The sequence below is a fragment of the Egretta garzetta genome, unplaced genomic scaffold (genome assembly GCF_000687185.1).
Source record: "Egretta garzetta isolate BGI_Z169 unplaced genomic scaffold, ASM68718v1 scaffold946, whole genome shotgun sequence".
NCBI classification, from domain to species: Eukaryota; Metazoa; Chordata; class Aves; order Pelecaniformes; family Ardeidae; genus Egretta; species Egretta garzetta.
The window spans coordinates 65,380-84,834 of NW_009260032.1; the positions used below are offsets into that span (position 1 = coordinate 65,380).

Here is a 19,455-nt window from a genome sequence, read left to right on the forward strand (position 1 = left end):
CGCCCCGCTGCGTCCCCGGGCGGTGGGGGAGCCCCCGGGGTCGCCTCTCCCCCAGGCTGCGGGAGTTGCTGCGGTGCGCCCGGCCTTTGAGGCGCTGATGTCTTTTCAAAGCAGGAGGGAGGGAAAACACGCGTAGCCCGGTAATGCCAGGGCGCGATATGCTCACGTATCGAGTGGATTTTAGGGATTCTGAAGTTTAGCTGGTTTTCTAAGAGTCACTTAAGCTCCAGTGCTTTGATAACAATTACTTCAGTAACATTTTAAGTTAGAAATCTTTCTTGGTTTGCTACCTAGGCTGAAAGATTTTTGCAGCAGGGACTGTTTTGGGCTTCAGGGGGGCATCTGACTTTTTACAGTCCTTAGCACAGAGGGGTAACAAGTCTGGCTGAATGTCTTATTAAATAATAATTCTTTTGTTGCGGATCTAATTTTTTTTCCAAAACAATGCTGAGAATATGGAGTGACTTGAGTTGAAATATTGAGTGTTTTACAATTTGAACATTATGCCAAGGACCTTTAAGTACACCCTTGAGAACAGAGGTATGAGACAAATTCAGGTCAACAATGAAGCTTAAGTCTTTAAGAGTGAGGTTAATTAACCATCGGACCAGCGTAGTATAGGTTGTGGTAGAGGATGCTCTGTTTCAAGTGGGAATTAACTCCAGGCAAGTCTTCCTAAAAAAAAGCTCTACAATGGTTTTAAAAGCTCTTTTTGGTGTCTTTTAGGTTGGTCCAAAAAAGGAGGTAGCAGAATGTAAGGAAAAGTTCGCAAGTTCAGTGGATCCAACGGTTAGTCAAACTTTTATGCTAGATCGAGTATTCAACCCTGAGGGGAAGTCACTGCCGCCTATGCGAGGATTCAAGTATTCCAGCTGGTCCCCGCTGGGCTGCGACGCGAACGGAAGGTGCCTGCTTGCAGCGTTAACCATGGACAATCGATTGACCATCCACGCGAACCTCAACAGGCTGCAGTGGGTGCAGCTGGTGGACCTGACAGAAATCTACGGGGAGCGTTTGTATGAAGCCAGTTACAAACTGTCTAAGGCTGACAGCCCCAGGGGAGAGCTAGGAGACTTCTCTGAATTTCAGCGGCGGCACAGCATGCAGACGCCCGTGCGCATGGAGTGGTCGGGCATCTGCACCACGCAGCAGGTTAAACACAACAACGAGTGCCGGGATGTTGGTAGCGTGCTCTTAGCAGTACTCTTTGAAAACGGTAACATTGCAGTTTGGCAATTTCAGCTTCCATTTCTGGGTAAGGAATCAATTACTTCTTGCAATACAATAGAGTCCGGAATAAATTCACCAAGTGTGTTGTCTTGGTGGGAGTATGAACATAACAACCGAAAGATGAGTGGACTTATTGTAGGGAGTGCTTTTGGACCGGTTAAGATCCTTCCTGTCAATCTAAAAGCTGTCAAAGGGTACTTTACGCTGAGACAACCCGTAGTCTTATGGCAAGAAATGGACCAGTTACCAGTGCATAGCATCAAATGCATTCCCCTCTACCACCCCTACCAGAAATGTAGCTGTAGCTTAGTGGTGGCTGCAAGAGGAGCTTACGTGTTTTGGTGTCTCCTGTTGATATCCAAAGCAGGTCTGAATGTCCATAATTCCCACGTGACAGGGCTTCATTCCTTGCCAATCGTATCTATGACTGCAGACAAACAGAATGGCACGGTGTATACGTGCTCCAGTGATGGAAAGGTAAGGCAGCTGATTCCTATATTCACGGATGTTGCTTTAAAGTTTGAGCACCAGCTGATTAAGCTCTCGGAAGTGTTTGGCTCTGTCAGGACTCACGGAATAGCTGTTAGCCCATGCGGTGCATACTTAGCAGTTATTACGACAGAGGGCATGACTAACGGTCTTCACCCGGTTAACAAAAACTACCAAGTTCAGTTTGTAACCCTAAAGACTTTTGAGGAGGCAGCTGCGCAGCTCTTGGAATCTTCTGTTCAGAACCTTTTCCGGCAAGTGGACTTGACGGATCTTGTACGCTGGAAAATTTTGAAGGATAAGCATATTCCTCAATTCTTACAGGAAGCACTGGATAAAAAGATTGAGAGCTGTGGTTCTACTTACTTCTGGCGGTTTAAGCTATTTCTCCTGAGGATTTTGTACCAGTCAATGCAGAAAGCTCCCTCAGAGGTCATGTGGAGACCTTCCCACGAGGATGCAAAAATCTTGATATCGGATTCCCCTGGGATGGGCAGCACTGAAGATGACCAAGAGGAAGGAACTTCTAAACAAGCCAGCAAGCAGACCCTATGTGACACAGGCAAAGGTATGGACATAGATGACACTGCAGATGATTCTCTTCCTCAGTCAAGTGACATAGGAGGCCGCGAGCCAATGGAAGAAAAGCTGCTTGAAATACAGGCACAAATTGAGGCAGTAGAAATGCATTTGACACGAGAACACATGAAACGGGTGTTGGGAGAAGTTTATCTACACACATGGATTACAGAAAACACCAGTATTCCCACCAGAGGAGTCTGTGACTTCTTAATGTCCGATGATGGCTATGATGACAGAACAGCACGAGTAAGTGCACCTCTATGCTCTGGGGATTCGGTGTTTCTCCCCCCTCCATATCCTTAAATGAAAATACAACTTTAGGGGTGGGAAAGAGAGTTGTAATCATGTCAGCCGTGCCAGTCAGCTTCTACAGAGCATACAGCTTAAGCTGGCCTTCCTTGAAATTATGGAACAGGAGAGAATGTAAATACAGTTGTTGAAATTTGGATCAGATACAACAAAGAATAAGCATGCCTGAGTTTTTGCAGAACGAGGGAGAGGACCATGGTTATTCCACTGCTGTTGGTGGGTTTAGAACACGTACCCGTTGAGAGAGATGTTGGTTTTCGTGGCTAAGCTTATTTAATCCTTATCATCTCTACAAAACTAAACCGAGGAGGTGGTACTTCTAGTCAATTTGTCTGCAGTTCTAATTTTAAGAGTTGCAGTATCACTCCTTGAAGTATTTATAATTGAAAGTACAGTGACTGTTGAGGTGGTACATCAGGTCTTGTCATTGCTCCATGAGCCTTCAGTGGAGAGATCAGTTACAGAGGTTCAGAAAGTGATTGTGTTTTATGAATCAAATGCAGTGATTCAGAACTTTATGCAGGATGCAGGATTTTAAATTGACCAAGCTAACTGAATGTATTTGTTATAACATACATTGCCTGAGCCTTCAGGCATGCTTGCATTTGTTGAACTACAATAAATAAGCATAACTGAATGCTTGGCCATGATAGGAACTCTTCCAAACTTGCAATGCTCCCTACCAAAATAAAAGCAGAACTGCAAGGGCAGTATCCTGACTATTGCAACGCGTAGAGTTTGTGGCAGGAAATAAGCGATCAGTGAACCCTGCACTGGGCAATGAAGTTTTCTGAATATAGACATCCGACAAAGGAAGCTTCAGTGGGAACACTGCCATCAGCCTCCTGGCTCTTAAGAATTAAGACAGGAATGTCTCGGATGTCTCTGTACCTCTTTGTATGAGCAGAGAACAGTTCCTTTCAGTACCCAAGTCTTTAAATCACTTCAGCTTTAAAAATCAAGCTTTACATTGCATCCAGAAGGACAGAGGAAGGAGGCACATTTCCATTACTGGTGTAGCCTGGTGTTCTCTCTGCTGGACTTAGAGGCAGGCCCCACAGTGTGGCCATCAGTAATTCACTAGGAAAGTATTCTGGCAGAACTGCTTGTGTTTTTCCAGCATCCAATTACTATGAACTGAAGGTTTGAGAGGCTGCTTTTCTTACCTTGTAAACAAGATTCTTCTTTTCATAGTGATTAAAAGCTGACTTCCAAATTCTATTTTATCTATTCAGTTTGCTGTCACATTTTAAAGGTCCTTGGAATGTGGTTTATATCTATTGAAATGTTAAAGACAAATTTGATCACACAAATGTTCTGCTATAAACATTATGTATACTCTAAGACAACTGCTGAAGACAGGCATCCAGGCAATTTCTGAAAAGGATTTTTTTTTTTAGCGCATCCATTGTGATAGGCATGAGAACACGAAAGCGTTGCTACAACGGTCAGTGCCATGATACCAATTGCTTCAGTAATTCTGAAATTTGCAAGTAGCTTAACATAACAGTATTGCTCTTAAGTTCTGTATCCCTTTACTGTGGGACAGAACTCTTTTGGAGATGACAACAAAATGAGGATAAATTCATATTTATCACTGTATTATATTTCTTAGGCTTTTATTTCTTTGAATTCAGTGAAGAGCATAGATCTTTGTATGCTGTATCCTATTCTGAAATCACAATATCCTGAGAGATGTTTCTACCTTTCAGTAGGCAGCTGCCTTGCTGTAAACACTGCTGACTGCTGTGTATTCCCAGGTGCTGATTGGGCATATCTTAAAGAAAATGAACAAACAGACTTTTCCAGAGCACTGCAGCTTGTGTAAAGAGATCCTGCCGTTCACTGATCGCAAACAGGCAGTCTGCTCCAATGGACATATTTGGCTCAGGTAATTGGTTCTTAAAGAGTTTTTGCTCTCCTCTGGATAATTTAAACATCCTTAACCAGCTAACCTAAACCACTTCTTAGTGTTGGAGTAAAGTCACAAAGCATGTTATCCATGCTGCAGTTAATTGCAATTTTTACTGGCTGTTAATCTGTCCTCTTTCATGAGAGAGAGAGGGCATTGTAGATTGGATTTGGTTCTCTTATCAGCACACTGTTTTTAAAACAAAATGCTTTTGATCATTTAACTTTTTTTCTTCAAGCAGGGGTAGGATGGGGGCAGGCAGGGAGAAAGTAGGCGAGGGAAAATCAAGCACAGGTCATCCTTTGAAACAGCACGTGAAGGAGGGTTTGTTCTAGCTATTTCAGTATTTGAAAACAAAGTACTTTAACAAAAATGTCTGGAAACAGCTACACTGAGAAGTCAGACAAGTTCTGGAACACCTAGAAAAGGAAATCTTCCAACATTGATATATCAGGTACATGGTGATTGTCCCTGGAAACTTGGCAAGTCAGTGGTCTGCCGCAAAGGAAAACCTTTGCCTAACAGATATTATGTGCAAGTTTGGCTAAATAGTCACTGCCTTAAAGACACCATGGTTCTTCCCCTGTCCAGTAACCCTCAAGCTTTTCACCTCATTTACTGTATGCTAAAGTTTTTTGGCCAACTTTTTTTCAATGGTATATTGATTTTTGGCCTTTTTAATTTTTGTGACCATATGTGATTGGGTACACTTGTGAAGTTTCATTTACCTGAATTAATAAGTTATTAATTTTCACGTTTAATGTGGCTCATTACTGCCCTTACTCTCAGAAAGCAAGGTCTACTGGGAACAGAACCCAGCCCCCAGTCAGGGCATAGGAGCAGGTCACAAAACAATAAAACCCCAAGCCTCTTGATAAAACTGCTTGTCCTTTCACAGGTGCTTTCTAACCTACCAGTCCTGTCAGAGTTTGGTATACAGGAGGTGTTTGCTTCACGACAGCATTGCACGGCATCCAACCCCAGAAGGTAAACTGTCCTGTGGCCAAAAGGGACAGGATTATGTGTTCTTAAGTTTTATCTGCAAAATGAATTAGTTTCACTGACTTTTGATTTTCAGAGTTTGAGGAAGGACAAGCTGTGCAAGAAAATCATTTTCTTACCAACTGGTATGCTTAAAAAAAAAAACAACAAACAAACCAAAACACCAACCCTCATGGAGTACTCTTAACAGTTTGTTTTAAAGTGTAGGTGATACTTTTCCTCTCCCCATAATATGCGGGTACTCCAGTCAGCACTAAGGATCAACTACAGAACTTAAACCTCTGTAGGGAAAGGTGTAAACCTGATTTCCTTATATTGGAGAGGGACAGAGAAACAGGAACCAAGGATGGCATTATGTGAAGGATCTAATTCCAGTTAAGAAAATGAGAACAGTACATTTGCAGCATGGTGATCCTTTACATTTTTTTCCTGTATAGCTATTCAGATGAGTATGTAATGATACAGCATGGGCTGTTTCACCTTAATTTTGTCCCCTACTGAAGTGGGATTTAAACTGGCATTACTTGACATTTCAAGACAGAAATGGAGTTGGATTCCTCTGAACTCTGTTAATCCTGCCTGGTGAATATATACAAACTGTTTCAGGATTACTATTTAGTTTGTTCATCTCTACCTCCAGCTTTAAACAACTTGTTTTCTTGTTTGCAGATCCTGAGTGGATCAAGAGGTTATTGCAAGGACCTTGCACATTCTGTGATTCTCCTGTGTTCTAGAGAAAAGCTATGTAAAGATTGAAAGTGGTTTCTCTACTGCATAAGCTCCCTTCAGTCTCGAAGGATACAGAGCACAGGAATACAGACTTTACTGGAGGGGGAAGACATTGTCCACGACCCTGTAAATAGAACATCAGAGGGTCTAGAAACTCCCTAAGTCCAGAGCCCGTTCCATGCTCCGGAAAAAAGGAGTACAGCTGGAAAAGCGAGTTTATAAGCAGTTTGGAAATGCACCCCACTGAAGCCTCAGCAGCTGGACACGCTTCTTTCTACTGAAAAGGAACTGAAGTCTTAAGCACGCAGTGTGAACTGTCCTTCCTGCCTGACAACTGTGCGATTTCCCCAAAGCTAGGATGGGAACAGCGGAGCTGCCTCTTGAATGGTCTTGGTGGGTAGAGAAGGCTTCAGCTTGTAGTGCTCTCCTTTGCTTTTTAACAAGCACTGGCACTTGCTGCAGAATATTAAACTATCAAAATAATTTGTGGTTCTAATTTCTTGCAGAGTGAAGCGTATGCCAGTTACAGCCATATGAAAGAAATTGGCCATTACATTAGTTTCACTTAAAGTCTAGAAGAATAACTGCCTCTTTAACTGTTATAACAGTGTTGCAGTCAGAAGGGTAATATTGGCTGCCTGGGTCAAATATGGATCAGTAAGAATAATTTTTAAGTGTAATAATTATTAAACTAATAGCAATTAGATTAAACACTAATATATATATAATTTCCAAGGCTACTAAGTCTCTTGCCCCACTTTCTTTTTCTGAACTAAGTTCTAACTATTGCCTAGCTGTTGCCAATGTATATGCCTTTTGTTTCACTTAACCCTCTACCAACAGGAATCATCTTTTCCAGTGTAACTCAGTTACCAAAACCATTACCAATTTACCTTATTTTCAATTTAATTGAGAGTCTCTCTCATACAGAAATGGATTTTTACATAATTTTGACATTGACACACAAATAATCGCTCCCAGCTGACAGTTTCTCTTTTCACAATAACACAGTAAAAAAAAACCAACCACCACCATGGCCAAGATGTTGTAGGTGAAGTTTCCACAGGTGGTGATGGCGTCTGGTGAAGCTGTTTGTGCATAACCCTGCCTCTCTCAGCAAGAGATTCATAAGTACATCAGTGATGTAGCACGGCTGAGCCCAGAAATTTATTCTGCCTTTTAACTGTCCTACCAGAAAAAAAAAAAAATCATCATTCTCTTTGGTGTCTGGTTCCTGTGGGGAGCAGGAGAATCCTTTTCAACTTCCTATGCAGTGTTAGAGGAATAATACCTCCAAAATGTGTACAGCTACTTGGTACGGTTTGTCTCGTTAACTTAAACCCATGTTGTCAAATAATCCCAAGTTTATGTATTTACGTTCTCCAGAGCGCCAGTCTGGACACTGGGATGTGTTGCCCTGTTTGTGGTTCATGACACTTCTGACTGTGGGTGAAGTCCTCTGTAGCTATTTGAGAAATCAAGGAATTGCCCTGACGGTATCAGTCTCCAACAATGCATGTGTGGATTGGTGCTTACATTTCCTTGATTTAATGACTATGCACATTTTCTTAACGTTCCTTCACCTTTAGTAGGAGCAAATTTTTTCCAGCTAACATTAAAACAAGTCAGCTGTCCTTACTATTCAGTGTTTCATGCATTAAGCATGACAGTGCTTTGACTGAGAATATTATTAATATAGTAGACTAGAACAGCAGAAGCACATTCATCTGTAAAATAATTAGCCTCGTTTGTAAATATCCTTGGAAGTGATACCATAATTGTATTAAAGAAATGTTTAGTTTTTTATTGCTGTGCATTGAAAATTGAAATTACTTTCGTGTGTCTGCAAAGAAAGAAAATGTAGATCGTGGTAGCACCTAGTAAAACAAAGAGTAACTTTGATACCCAACGTGTGCGTAGTTTGAGGCCAGGTACTGTACCTGGGGCAGCATTTACCTTCTCCTTCCCAGTGCTGATGGGGTTGGGGGGAACAGAACGTCAATTCCCAGCACGAGCTGAACAGAAGGTAGAGAAAACATTTTAAGTGGAAGCTGCAAGTCCTTGTCCAGGCAGTCCTGAGCAGTTCATCAGTAAGCATTCAGATTCCAAAATTCACCTGGTGACGGAAAAGGTGAGAGAACTCTCCAGAACCACGTGTAAGTGCTTTTAAAAAAATAGCACAAATAAGGTTTCTTTGATACTGGTGTAGAAACCATAATATCCTGATCTGCTGAAATGTTTTAAGTCTGGCTGACCAAAAGGTTCAGCATGACATCATTAGGTTAATTCCTGGTGATTACTTCCAGCATTCTTGAATTTCCCTGGACTGAGTTTTAATGCTTTGGACAGGTAGAAGCTCTAGTACACCTAGCATTAATGTTGCAGCATTAATGTTTATTTTCCTTGTCTTTCAAGGCAGTAGATACTCAGTATACCATTGCCAGTTTATTTAACCTGGTTTATGACTGCTGGGAGAATGGAATTTTAAAGCCAATGATGTCGGCTTTGCCTGCATGCCCGTGGAGATCCTTTAGCACAAAGCTTTCACTTCTCACCCTGACCCATTCACAACAGGTAAAGAGATACTGTGATTTATTTTTTTTTTTTTTTTTAAGCCATGACTGGTCCCTATGTGTATTTTTAACTAGTGTAGGCTTGAATAGCACAGCACACCTCAGACCAGTAACATTTAACCTCTGATCTTACTGGTTTTTTCTGCCCAGCTACCAGCTGAGGCTTCCTTCAGGAAACCTTTTACCTGTCTTGGACTCGTGACGGGCAGTTCTGGGCGCGTGGAGGTTAGTTCCCTTCCTACAGCGCTGGAACAGCCTGCAGGGCTGCAGCAGCACCCTGATGCGTTATCTCTCGCCTTCTAATCAAAGCCCTTGCTTTCATCCCACCTGGGGGGGGCAAGTGGGTGAGGAGGGAAGGCAGGAGCACCTGCTGCCAGGTCCTTGTGCTAGTTTGCCATCGACAGAGCTGCCTTCTCAAACTAATGCATAGCGGAGCCATCCGATATTAAGGCCCAGTCTGTTTTGAGACACAAAGTGAAGCAGTCAAAGAATAACTCCCACAAAATCCGAGTTTGTCTCGCTAAGTTTTCCCCTAATTTTTGCAAGATGTCTCAAGTAGTTTAAGGCTCTCAACTGCTTCGCCATTTGATGGTAAACACTGTGGCTGTTCACGGTGCCTCGTCTCCAGAGGAAGAATTAACGCTCCAGCAGAGAGACCAAGCGGTTCTTGATGCTCTGCCTTCTTTTTTTTTTTTTTAGAGGCTTGTGTTATTTGCTGTTGCATCTGAGAATTAAGAGCCAGAGCTGCCCGCTGTGTTCTGTGTCTGAAGCCAGTGTGTCATTGTCCTTGATAAGTAGCTTCTGATAACATTTAAGGTTTACTACTCCTGCCAGTAACAAGAGTTTATCCCTCCTCCGCTGGGATGAAGAAATCCAAGCTAACCCAGGTGGACTGTACGGCTTCTCAGAGCCTCGGTGCTAGATCCGTTGTTTGAACTGAGGTGAAAGTTTGGGGTCACGAGGGCTCTGTCTTGGCTCTCCAAACTACAGCCCCCCTCTGGAATCGGTGATGGTGGAACTCACTGCTGCCTTTTACCTTAACTCAGCGATGGGTTGGGGACTTCCTTGTTCAATCATCCTTGCCTTTTGTATGTTCCCCCGTCCTATAAATCCTACTGTATATTGCTAGAGAGGAAACAGTTCTGGTTGCTAATGCATACATCCAGGCAATAAATTGTTCCCTGATTTTCTTAAACTTACCAGTTTATCCATTGGCTAATGTATCCTCAGTGATTATGGGCAGCAGAACATCATTTATTCTAGCCTCATCAAGGGTTTCTTGACATAAAAGCACCAAACGCAAGCATTACAGGCCTAGTTAAAGGCTAACGTCACACTGATGCTGTTATGCCCTAACCTAACATTTACAGGAGACTTGTTTGTACAAGTTTAATTTCTCAAACACAGAGCCCGCCTATTCCTTGCCCGCTGTTTCACAAACCGGGTGGCCTTGCAGGCAGAACTGCTGGAGTCTTGGTTGCCACCTACGGGCTACGGCATCAGGGAGAGAACGAGGAAGAGCGCCTGTCCCTGCTCCTCCGAGCCCTCACCACGGAGCAGGTCAGGGTTAATCGCTGAAGCTGTCACTCTTCTGACAAGCTCTAAGCTTTGTGCAAGGCCAGTCGGATGTGTCTACCGACAGATTCCCTTCGAGGGGGTGGAACAGCAGCTGCAGGAAAAGGAAGGCTCCTCATCATCCTCTCCAGTCTGCCCTTCTGTGTGAGTGGAGCTGGGTATGTCAGTGCCTGCTCCCTGGTGTCAGTCATGATAAAGCGCTTGTTGGCATTTACAACCTAGTTCATGCTGTTCATTGAATTCCTTCTGGCAGTCACCTGATGTGCAGTTACTAGCAGTCTGATACTTTATAATAAACTTCAGCATTTGTTACTGCAGAGCACTAGTTCATATTTTTGCAGCTGGCAGTAAGGGCAATTGCAGTCTTGGCCTCAAAGTGTTGGTACTCAGGGCAAAAGTCAGATTTATAGTAAGCATCTAAATGAACTGGAAGAAGCTGTTTATGGGGTCTCAGTAAATAAGGGTGAAATGCTCCAAGTAGTTACCGACACCACATCTGTCCTCATCCCCCTGCTGTGTTCCCTTTTGAAGCTTTCTCTGTCCGGCCTGTAAACCCCCAAGTTGCACTGGTTATACTCCAGACTTGCACCAAAGCAGGCAGGGTTTATTCTTTAACCAGAACCGGTACAAACATCTGCATGGAGATGCCTGGTGGTTCACAGCTCCGCTGGCAAACACCGGGCTGGAAAGCTGCTTTTTCGCTCCATATGGGTAAGCAAGGACAACTTGAGATTGGCTTTATTCAGCCAGAGTCCTGTCCTACCCATCGAAGGTGCGGGAATCTTAACAAGATGGAGTTGAGCCATTTCCTGGAAGTCTCAATCCATGATCGTTCTTTCACAGCTGGTAGAGGTTGGTACACGTGTGCAGCGATGCCCACAGAGCTTTAGTTTTCACTTCTAATGGAGGAGGGCCTTGTACACCTGCTCTCACTTAAATTTCTGTCTGTGCTAATCTTTGGCTGTACTCAGTTTAACTCAGACTTTACACTGGAGACATTCCCAGACCCTTGGTGTCAGTTGGAATATGCTTATTCTGTCGCTATTTTTTAACGCTAACTCAGTTTTTAGCACTCTTCACTCGAGAAACCTGAAAGTCCTGCTGCTCTGTCACAGTCTGGGTAGCGACTTCAGGGGCGTCGCAGCTGCCTGGGGATGACTGGTTTGATCGTTGCAATGCAGCTGGTACACGGGGCACTTGTTAGTGTTCACAGTTCGGGTCAGAAAGTGGAGTAATTCCCTGAACTGTCCTAGGCTGCGGCTGAATCAACCCAAATGCGAATGTTTGTAGCACCTTCATTCATCACAGGAGGACTCGCGCCGAGCTGAGAGCCTGCAGCAGGGGCTATGGGACTGCGCCAGCCCTGCAGCATTCGTATTTAACACAAAAGCGGGAGGCCAGCCCTGAAAAGGGAAAACCCATGAGCCATCCAAATGGAACTGTTCAGAGGAGAGTTCAATTTAATTACTCAGCTAACCTAGTCGATCTTGTCATGCTACTTTAATTCTGTTCTGGGGTGGGAGCGTTGTAGCTGGCCGACCACACGGTCACCAGGCTGAACGAAAAACAACACTGAGTTTTCATCTTTAGTTTCTGGATTTCTCCGTTGAGACTTAGTTCACGGGAGGGTCTGACAAAGTTGCTGTGAATATTGGTGCTGTGTATATGGCATATTTTGTAAACGTGAAGCAAACCTGGATGAATGTTTTGTATACTGCGACTGTAGCATTGTAATCTTGCTCCTTTTTTATTCTAAATAAATAAATAAAGTACTTGTTTGCAATGTCTGTATTTTAAGGGACTGAATTCCTGGGAGGAACACGGGGTCCCAAGAGCTGAGACTGGCAAGAGGGAGCAGTGTAGTTAAGCACTCAGTCCCTCAGCATAACACTTCACGCTTTAAAAAAAAAAAAACCACAACCCAAAACCTCAATAATAACAATCTTGCTGTGGCCACTGTCACAGAACAGCGGTGGTAAAGCTTGGGAGAGGACCTGGGGCCTGACAGTGCCCTTCAGCCACACAGCCTTTCCCTCCTCCTCGCCAGCACAGGTTCAACCCCTCTTTTCCCTGGGCTCCCTGATGGCCGTGTGGCAGCATGCCAGCTCCAGAAAACAATTCTACTAAAGAGCCAACTTCCTTTGATGAAAGGGGCCTGACATCACCTTTTCTTTTCTTCCATAGAATCGGAACAGTTCTTGTTGCAGAAAGAGGAGAATAACCCAGGAGAGCTGCCTGTAGAGGGGAACGGACAGTTTTCCGTACGAAGTACCCGTGACAAGGCAAGGGTTGCCTTTCAGGTTCAGTTTCGGCAACGGTGACACAGACGGGCAGTTACAGGGTCACAACCACAGTCCGCTCCTACTTAAGATCAACTCAGCTCCAGCTGCCCCCCGGGAAGCAGAACTGAGGCACAGGTACCTGCCAAGCCTCTCTTTGCTCCAACCCAAATCTTAAGGACCTGTACCAACGCCTGGCCCTTCCTTCGCAACAGTCTCATGGCTTCTACAGCACCTTGTGAACGGACGGTGGCAAAACCATCTACATTTAAGGTGTTTGTGCTGGCATCGTCACCCAAACAGCACCCAAGGCTTAGAGGGTAAGGTGGGAAACCAAAGGGGGTGGCAGGGGAAATCTTCCAAGTGCTAAAGGGGGTCCCTGCAGAGACAGTGCTGGAGGATTGGGTCTCCTGCTGGGGGGTCCAAGCACCCTCCCACCACAGAACACTGAAGGCTCCGTTGTTCGGAACAGGTGGACACAAAAGTTTGTGGAACAGCTGGGCACACTCATCGTGTTGCTGAACTACGTAATTAACAGCATAATATATAGGGCACAGCACAACCCCCAAGCAGCCCTCTCTGCAAAGCGTCTTCGGGAAGCGGAGAGATAGAAGACGTCCATTTCAGAACTGGGCAAGCTGGACCATAAGTAACGTCTGGTCCCTGCTGCGTTCTTATCACCTCCTCTTTACCTTGTTTTTCTCATTGCTCAACATTTGTTTTGCTAGAATAAGATGCTAATAAAATCAAGCGTAGTAACCAAATTGGTTTTCAAGTGTTGCATTCCAATTATAAAAGCCTAATTCCTCCTTCCACCCACTGAACCTTTTTGGTATTAACAGGCTTTGCTATGCAAAGTGATGCAGGGGCTGTTTCGTTTACAGTAATTAAATGAATGTCAATTGTTTTAGTTGTTTCTGAGGGAGAGTTCTACACGAGTATTAGCATGTTCTGCTAACCCTTACGTTCTGCACTTCAGGCCTGCTGCAAACCCTTGGGGGTTGACCATTGACCTGAGACTCCGTACCCAGGCATGCCAAGCGCATCTCAATGAGACGAGCTCTTTTTCTCAGTTTCTATGGAACCAGCAGAGCGGAACTAATATAGCGTCCGCATATAGATGAAAGAATGAAGAGGAAAAAGGGCTTTACAGCTAAATTAATTAAGCAGATGTACCTGTCTAATTAAAGATGCGCTGTCCCTTTTGTACCCTAGCTGCAGTACAAACAGTATTTAAATACACTCTCTATCCATTTCATCTATCAAAATATTTAGTAGGAGCACTCAGATGAAGGTGATATTAGCAAGATGAGCTTCCCATGTATTATTAATAGAAGGGCTCCCAATTATGCATGAATGCTACAGCATATCTTTAGAGCAATAGCATAAAAAACAGCTGCCCAAGTAGGTTACCAAACAGCACATTTGTAACAGGTAGAACTGTTATAAATGCCCTTGCCCAGCTTTACACGAGGGTTTGTGGTCGGGGCCTGCACCATGGGAGCAGCCGCTGCCTCAGCCTGGCACTGTGAGCTGGAATTTCTCAGCACAAGAGGCACAGAGGGCTCGGCTGTGTCGCTGCTGCCAGAGGATTTGGCTTTCTTAGATTTCAAAAACACTTATTCTGAGATTTTTTAAAGCTGCCCTCAAGGCTGGCAAGTCCAATTGCCATTCACCAAACCTCCCAAAGGTATTGAAAATTCTGACTTTAAACTCTCCCAAAATAATCCAATAGCCCCATAGCCATCTGGACAACCAGGGTCTTCCCACCTGAATTCACTCTACGGGTGCGAGGAGGGCATTTGTCAGATACATCCCTACAGCACTCCACATAGACCTGGGCACACACCATCAAAGGCAGCAACCCAACTCATTTGCAGCAACAGATCAGAGAAGTCACCTAAAACCAAAAGGCTCCTGGAGGCCTGGCCTCTCTGAAAGGAGAAGGCGTGTGCCTCCCACATCTTCCCAGACAGAGGGGCTTCCAGGAGAAAGCTGAAACCTCTCCCCATCCCCTGGTCAAGGGGAATTCACACTCATACACAAGGGAGAAACGGATGGAGACATAATAGAGGCATCAAACTCAGTGCTCCTCTGAATCACAACAGCAAATCACGCCCCTTCCTTAGAAGTATTCAGGATGCACATTTCCATAGCCACAGTTTGAGCTAGCTAACAGAGCACTGTGCTTTTCATCAAGGATTTTCCAGTTAAGAAGCACTTACCTGAATATTTACTGCAGCCAGATGAAAAAAATGTGGGCCACCAACCTGCCCAGCCACAGCTCAGTCAGGGAAGCAGCAGGCAAAGGCTGCTCCCTGAGGAAAACAGAATTTAGTGACCTATCTGCTCCTGCAGCTCGTTATGTCCTTAATTGGGTTCTGAAAGTGATGAACCTGCAACCACTTTTCTGTGGTTCTATGGCTCTGGATATTTGTTCCAGTTGTTCTGAGTCTTCCTGGCCGCAGGGCTGGACTGCAGAACAGGGCGATGGGGACAGCTGGCGCATCTGCAGAGCGACTGTTTTGACAGAACTTTTTAAGCAATTTGAGTTAACAAGGGAGTAAAAACCTCTGCATCCTGGCCTCAAAACCCTGCAGTTGTCTTTGGGGAAAGTGTTCTGTGGAGCTGCAAGCTTCATTTTTCTGTTTGCTTCTGTGTTTGCTTGCAGCAGAGTGTGACAGCGAGGCAGGCAGGTACCGCGTGTGCGGTTTTGGTGGAGAGCGCAGAGTGAATTAAGACACAAACACATCTAATAGCTTTAATGCTCCAAATTGGCTTCAAGGGTATTACATAGTTAAGACAAAACTACTATTCACAGGATCAGAAAAAGACATTGGAATTCTACACAGGAACTTCCCTAGCCACAGTGCTTCATACCTGGATCACAAAACAAAAGCTGAAAAAATTTCCCCTAAAGCACAATTCCTTACTCTCTGTACTTCGCTCAGCCTTGGGGAGCTTCAGATTTAACACAGCTTGCCCAACATCCTCTTCACTCCTGATAACCTGTTGCCTCAGTGGCCGGACTGCGAACATTACAGGGAAAAGCTTAAAATCAACTGTTCCAGAAATCATCCTTATTAATTATAAGCTTTTAATTTTTTTACATGGGAGGGGTTTAATGATACAGCTTTCTATAAACTCAAAGACAACATAAGGGTCTTGGTCGGCATTGACATAAAAGGCGTCTTCATAAAAATCCTCCAGTTCCTTGATGTTCCTGTAATAGGCTTCCACGTGCTTCTCAATATTTTCTTCCTTGTCTCTAGGGTTCTGCCTGAGACGGGCTTGGATCTCCGGTGTGGGCGCTGGCCTGAATGTATTGTGGTATCTGGAGACGAGATAGAAATGTCACTGCTTCAGCTCACTTTGAGGACACAGCAGCCATTCCCTAAGATACTCCATGTTTTTGCCTATCGCAGTTCCTTGGAAGTGCCTCTTTCTAGTCTAGGTTGGGATTTTAAAACAATGATTGGAAATTTCAGGGTAAGTAATCTGTAACTCCTGCTCTGAAGAATCCTGGATACTCAAAAGCCATGAGTTTCTCTTGAGGTGATGCAGAGAGGGTGCTGCTGGTGTTTATACACTTCACACGAGGTGGGGAGAAACCCCCGTTATGTGCCCAGTGCTCCAGGTTCAGAAGCATTTCCAGATCTGTTCCAGATCCAATCCCAAGGTAACACGTTTTACTTGTATTCTTTGATTCCTAGCTTAAAAAAAGCGTCTAAAGAAGCCTAACCTTAAAGCTTAGCACCTGTTAACAATCTTTGCTGTGGCTTACTGTTATGATGATGATGGGCGTTAGTTGGGAAAAAGCCGCCAAACTTTGCGTGCTTTCTCTGCAGTGAATCAGTGAGCCCTGCGCCCAGGCAGTGCTGAAGGACTTGTAACTAAAAATGTGTTTAAGGCTCTCAGACACTGGGGACTTTCCTGCCAAGATTCAAAAGTGCAGCGACAGGGCTGGGTTCACCAATATAAAATTTTGAAAGTATTTCCTATTAGCACGCGTGCGGCTGAGTGCTTCCGGAAGCAGCAGAAGGGCAGTGGAAGCACCATCCTCGTGCCACACAGGCTCCGAATCGCCACAAGCTTGAGCTTGAAAGACAGGTTTGCTGCCTCTTGATAAGCCACTACAAGTAGGGTTAATACTGCGTTTGCTAAAGCTCACTGGAAGAAGTTAAGACATAAACGGTCTCTATTTCTGGGCAGATACCAGGTAGAGTAGAATTGCAAACATCTTTTTATAGTAGCTGAAGATAAAAAGAGGTTAATTCACTCTGAGGTAGGTTTTGGTTATTTCTGATTTCTGAAATACCAGAATTTGGCTTCCCTGAATTCACAGGGGTAGGTTCACTCAACTAGGCAGCAGGTTTCAGCAAGATTTTCATCCCCCAAGTCCTGCAGTGTCCAGCTCAGTCTGCCCAGACCGCTGACACCCAAAAGAATTTGGATAATGTTTCTGCATTCCTCCCAACAACTGCTAAAAGCTCTTTTGCAAACACGTATTTAAATTTCCTGCCACAGTAATTCTGAGTAAATGTCTCCTGTGCCCCAACACAAAACCAGTTTCTCTCTCTTCCTGTACAGCCCAATTTTCTGAAACTCTTGGGATAGACACAAAACTGGGAGGAGAAGCAGAGTCTCCTCTGTGTCTGCCCAGAACTGCGTTGCGGCTCCAGCTGGTGCAGTGCTGTGGACACGGAGTTCATTCCACACCAGAATTATTCAGAGCACAGCTGAAGGCCACCGTCTCCACTGCGCTGTAGCCAGCGGGGCAGGTTTAACATAATGCCGAGGATTAGAATCAACATCTAAAACAATTAAATTCACAATGAATTTGGAAGGAATAAAACCCTGAGTTTGGAAGGAGGAAGCGTGTTAACTGGAGCAGATACCGAACAGGCTAATCCTAATGATAAGAAATGCAAAGATGTGTGAATGCTTTGCTTCATACTGTTCATTTCTTCTGAACAACTGCATCACTTATTACTAAACCAAAGAGAACAGTTACAGCAAATCACAGTGCCTGTCACAAGTTAATGTTGCACCTCGAGTGAGATGTCTGAATAATCGTGTATCACTTTGGGACAAATCCAGTATTTATGGCCTTAATCTTTCAGGGTTCAGTATTTGTCTTTGATTCAATAGGATGCATTTAACCATTAGAAAAGTAAAATAGTGGCTTAAAATTTCAGTGTAGGGGATTGTACAAACCGAGCACAAGTGAAGCTGCAAATCCACGCCAGTTCCAGCAGGTATTTAGGAAGATATTTCACTGTTACTCGTTCCCCGAAAACCAAGGGTGGAGAAGACGGTAAACCTGAAGGTCACTGGTGAAACGAGGTGATGCGACTGTCAGCGAGATGAACTGCTGCATTTGAGAACCCAACCTTACAGAGATTCAGTGACTCAAATGAGTTTGCTCTACTGAGCAGGAAATATATTAATATCCCACAGCAGACAGAACCATCACAGGAGCTGGGGGAAGTGAAAGGCAGCAAGTTTTCCATTTTCTCCGGCTGGGAAGCCTTCACAATTCCCATGGGAATATCTGAAAACCATCTGCATTTAGGCTAGGTTTCAGACATCTTCCCTCAGCATTATTTTACCTACCAATTTAGTTACCGTTAAAATGTTAGACCTGAGCTATTTGCTACTGCAGATTTCAGGCTCCAAGATTTTAAAATGCCCTGTTCTGAGAACAGGAGCTTGCTGCAGCAGGTAGGTGGGTTGGTACTCGAGTAGCTATGAAAGTTTTAACTTTTCTTTTAAGGAGTCCCTAAGCAAGAGTACAATATTCCTGAATTTCCTCAGATTTCTATGAAGTCTATCTGGTGCTTTCATCTCACTGGCAGTCTTGAAAAATGTTAAAGATCAGACATTAGTGCTAACCTTTCCCCAGTGACGGGATCAGTCCTCCGTTGAGACAGTCGTTCCATGATGGATTCATAGGGGAGATTGAAGAAAAATACCCTATGGAGAAGAAAAAAATTAAGCACATTAACATCCTGAGAACATCACCTGTGACCTTCAGAGCATGAGTTAATCCTTACCCAAACGAACAGCACACACCAACATGGAAGTGACAGTACCGCTCAAACCTGCGGCATCAGAAAGCATTTTCGCAATACGCACAGGACCTCTCTTCTCTGGGTCTTCTCCTCACATCTCGCTTGGTCTCCAAGGCCATCAAGGCAGAAGCTCTTTGATGCACAGTGTGTGTGGGGCTGTGTGCACTGGGTTTAATGGGCAATACAGTGTGGACACCAGTGACCGACACACAGTTGGAGTGATCTCAGCCTGCCATAGCTCGCTCGCAATCCAGCAGTTACCTCTGAACTTCGTCTGGATCCAGCTTCTCAACCCAACTAGCAAATACAATCACAACGGCACTCTGCGAAAGGTAAATAAAAAATGCTACCCTTCCTGTCAAGGACAGAAAAAGAGCTTGTCTGCCAATATTATGCATTCTTCCCTAATAACAGCACCGCACGACTCAGTGCCCACAAAAGGGAGTTTCCTCTTGCTGATTGAGTCCACTTCCACTTCTTTTGCCCTTACCTCCCCTCACAGCCCCACAGTGTGAGTCCTCCTGTCTCCATTCCTGTCCTGCATCTTTTGAAGTAGAATGAGTAATACGGCTTAATACGTGCCACATGACGATGCTGACAATTCCCTGTCCCTTCTGTCAGCATTGACCTGCAGAGAACAGCGCCAGGGCATGGAAGGCAGCTCAGTAGGGCATAACCTGCTCGACGTTCGGCCTTGTGGT

At 44.4% G+C, this 19,455-nt stretch overlaps 2 protein-coding genes across 11 annotated transcripts in view; one reads left to right on the forward strand and one right to left on the reverse strand.

Moving 5' to 3' along the window:
- Positions 1-730: 730 nt before the first annotated feature.
- Positions 731-16,715, forward strand: GTF3C4 (general transcription factor IIIC subunit 4). Of its 10 annotated transcripts, none has more exons than XM_035896550.1 (6): positions 731-2,547; positions 4,371-4,501; positions 5,421-5,509; positions 6,194-8,827; positions 12,586-13,000; positions 15,953-16,715. In XM_035896550.1, the coding sequence occupies exons 1-4, from the start codon at positions 805-807 to the stop codon at positions 6,256-6,258; spliced, it is 2,028 nt and encodes a 675-aa protein (XP_035752443.1). In that variant the 5' UTR covers positions 731-804; the 3' UTR covers positions 6,259-8,827; positions 12,586-13,000; positions 15,953-16,715. The 10 variants fall into 10 exon arrangements, with proteins under 10 accessions (XP_035752443.1, XP_035752442.1, XP_035752447.1 ...); XM_035896549.1 differs by lacking the exons at positions 12,586-13,000; positions 15,953-16,715 and adding an exon at positions 9,526-12,137 and having other exon boundaries at positions 6,194-8,384; positions 8,669-8,827; XM_035896554.1 differs by lacking the exons at positions 12,586-13,000; positions 15,953-16,715 and adding an exon at positions 9,526-12,137 and having other exon boundaries at positions 6,194-6,646; positions 6,760-8,827.
- Positions 15,768-19,455, reverse strand: part of AK8 (adenylate kinase 8) — a 68,843-nt gene continuing 65,155 nt past the window's right edge. The window contains exons 11-12 of the mRNA XM_035896556.1: positions 18,576-18,656; positions 15,768-16,014 (exon numbers count right to left, since the gene is read on the reverse strand). Coding sequence (XP_035752449.1) covers positions 15,768-16,014; positions 18,576-18,656 — 328 coding nt within the window. The remainder of the gene's footprint in view (positions 16,015-18,575; positions 18,657-19,455) is intronic.

What these genes read in the sequence shown, in the direction of transcription:
- GTF3C4 (XM_035896550.1), top strand. Translation starts at nt 805, where the DNA reads ATGCTAGATCGAGTATTCAACCCTGAGGGGAAGTCACTGCCGCCTATG. An exon ending in AATGGACATATTTGGCTCAG is followed by an intron (nt 4,502 to 5,420) that starts GTAATTGGTTCT and finishes GTCCTTTCACAG; the next exon opens with GTGCTTTCTAACCTACCAGT. An exon ending in ACGGCATCCAACCCCAGAAG is followed by an intron (nt 5,510 to 6,193) that starts GTAAACTGTCCT and finishes TCTTGTTTGCAG; the next exon opens with ATCCTGAGTGGATCAAGAGG.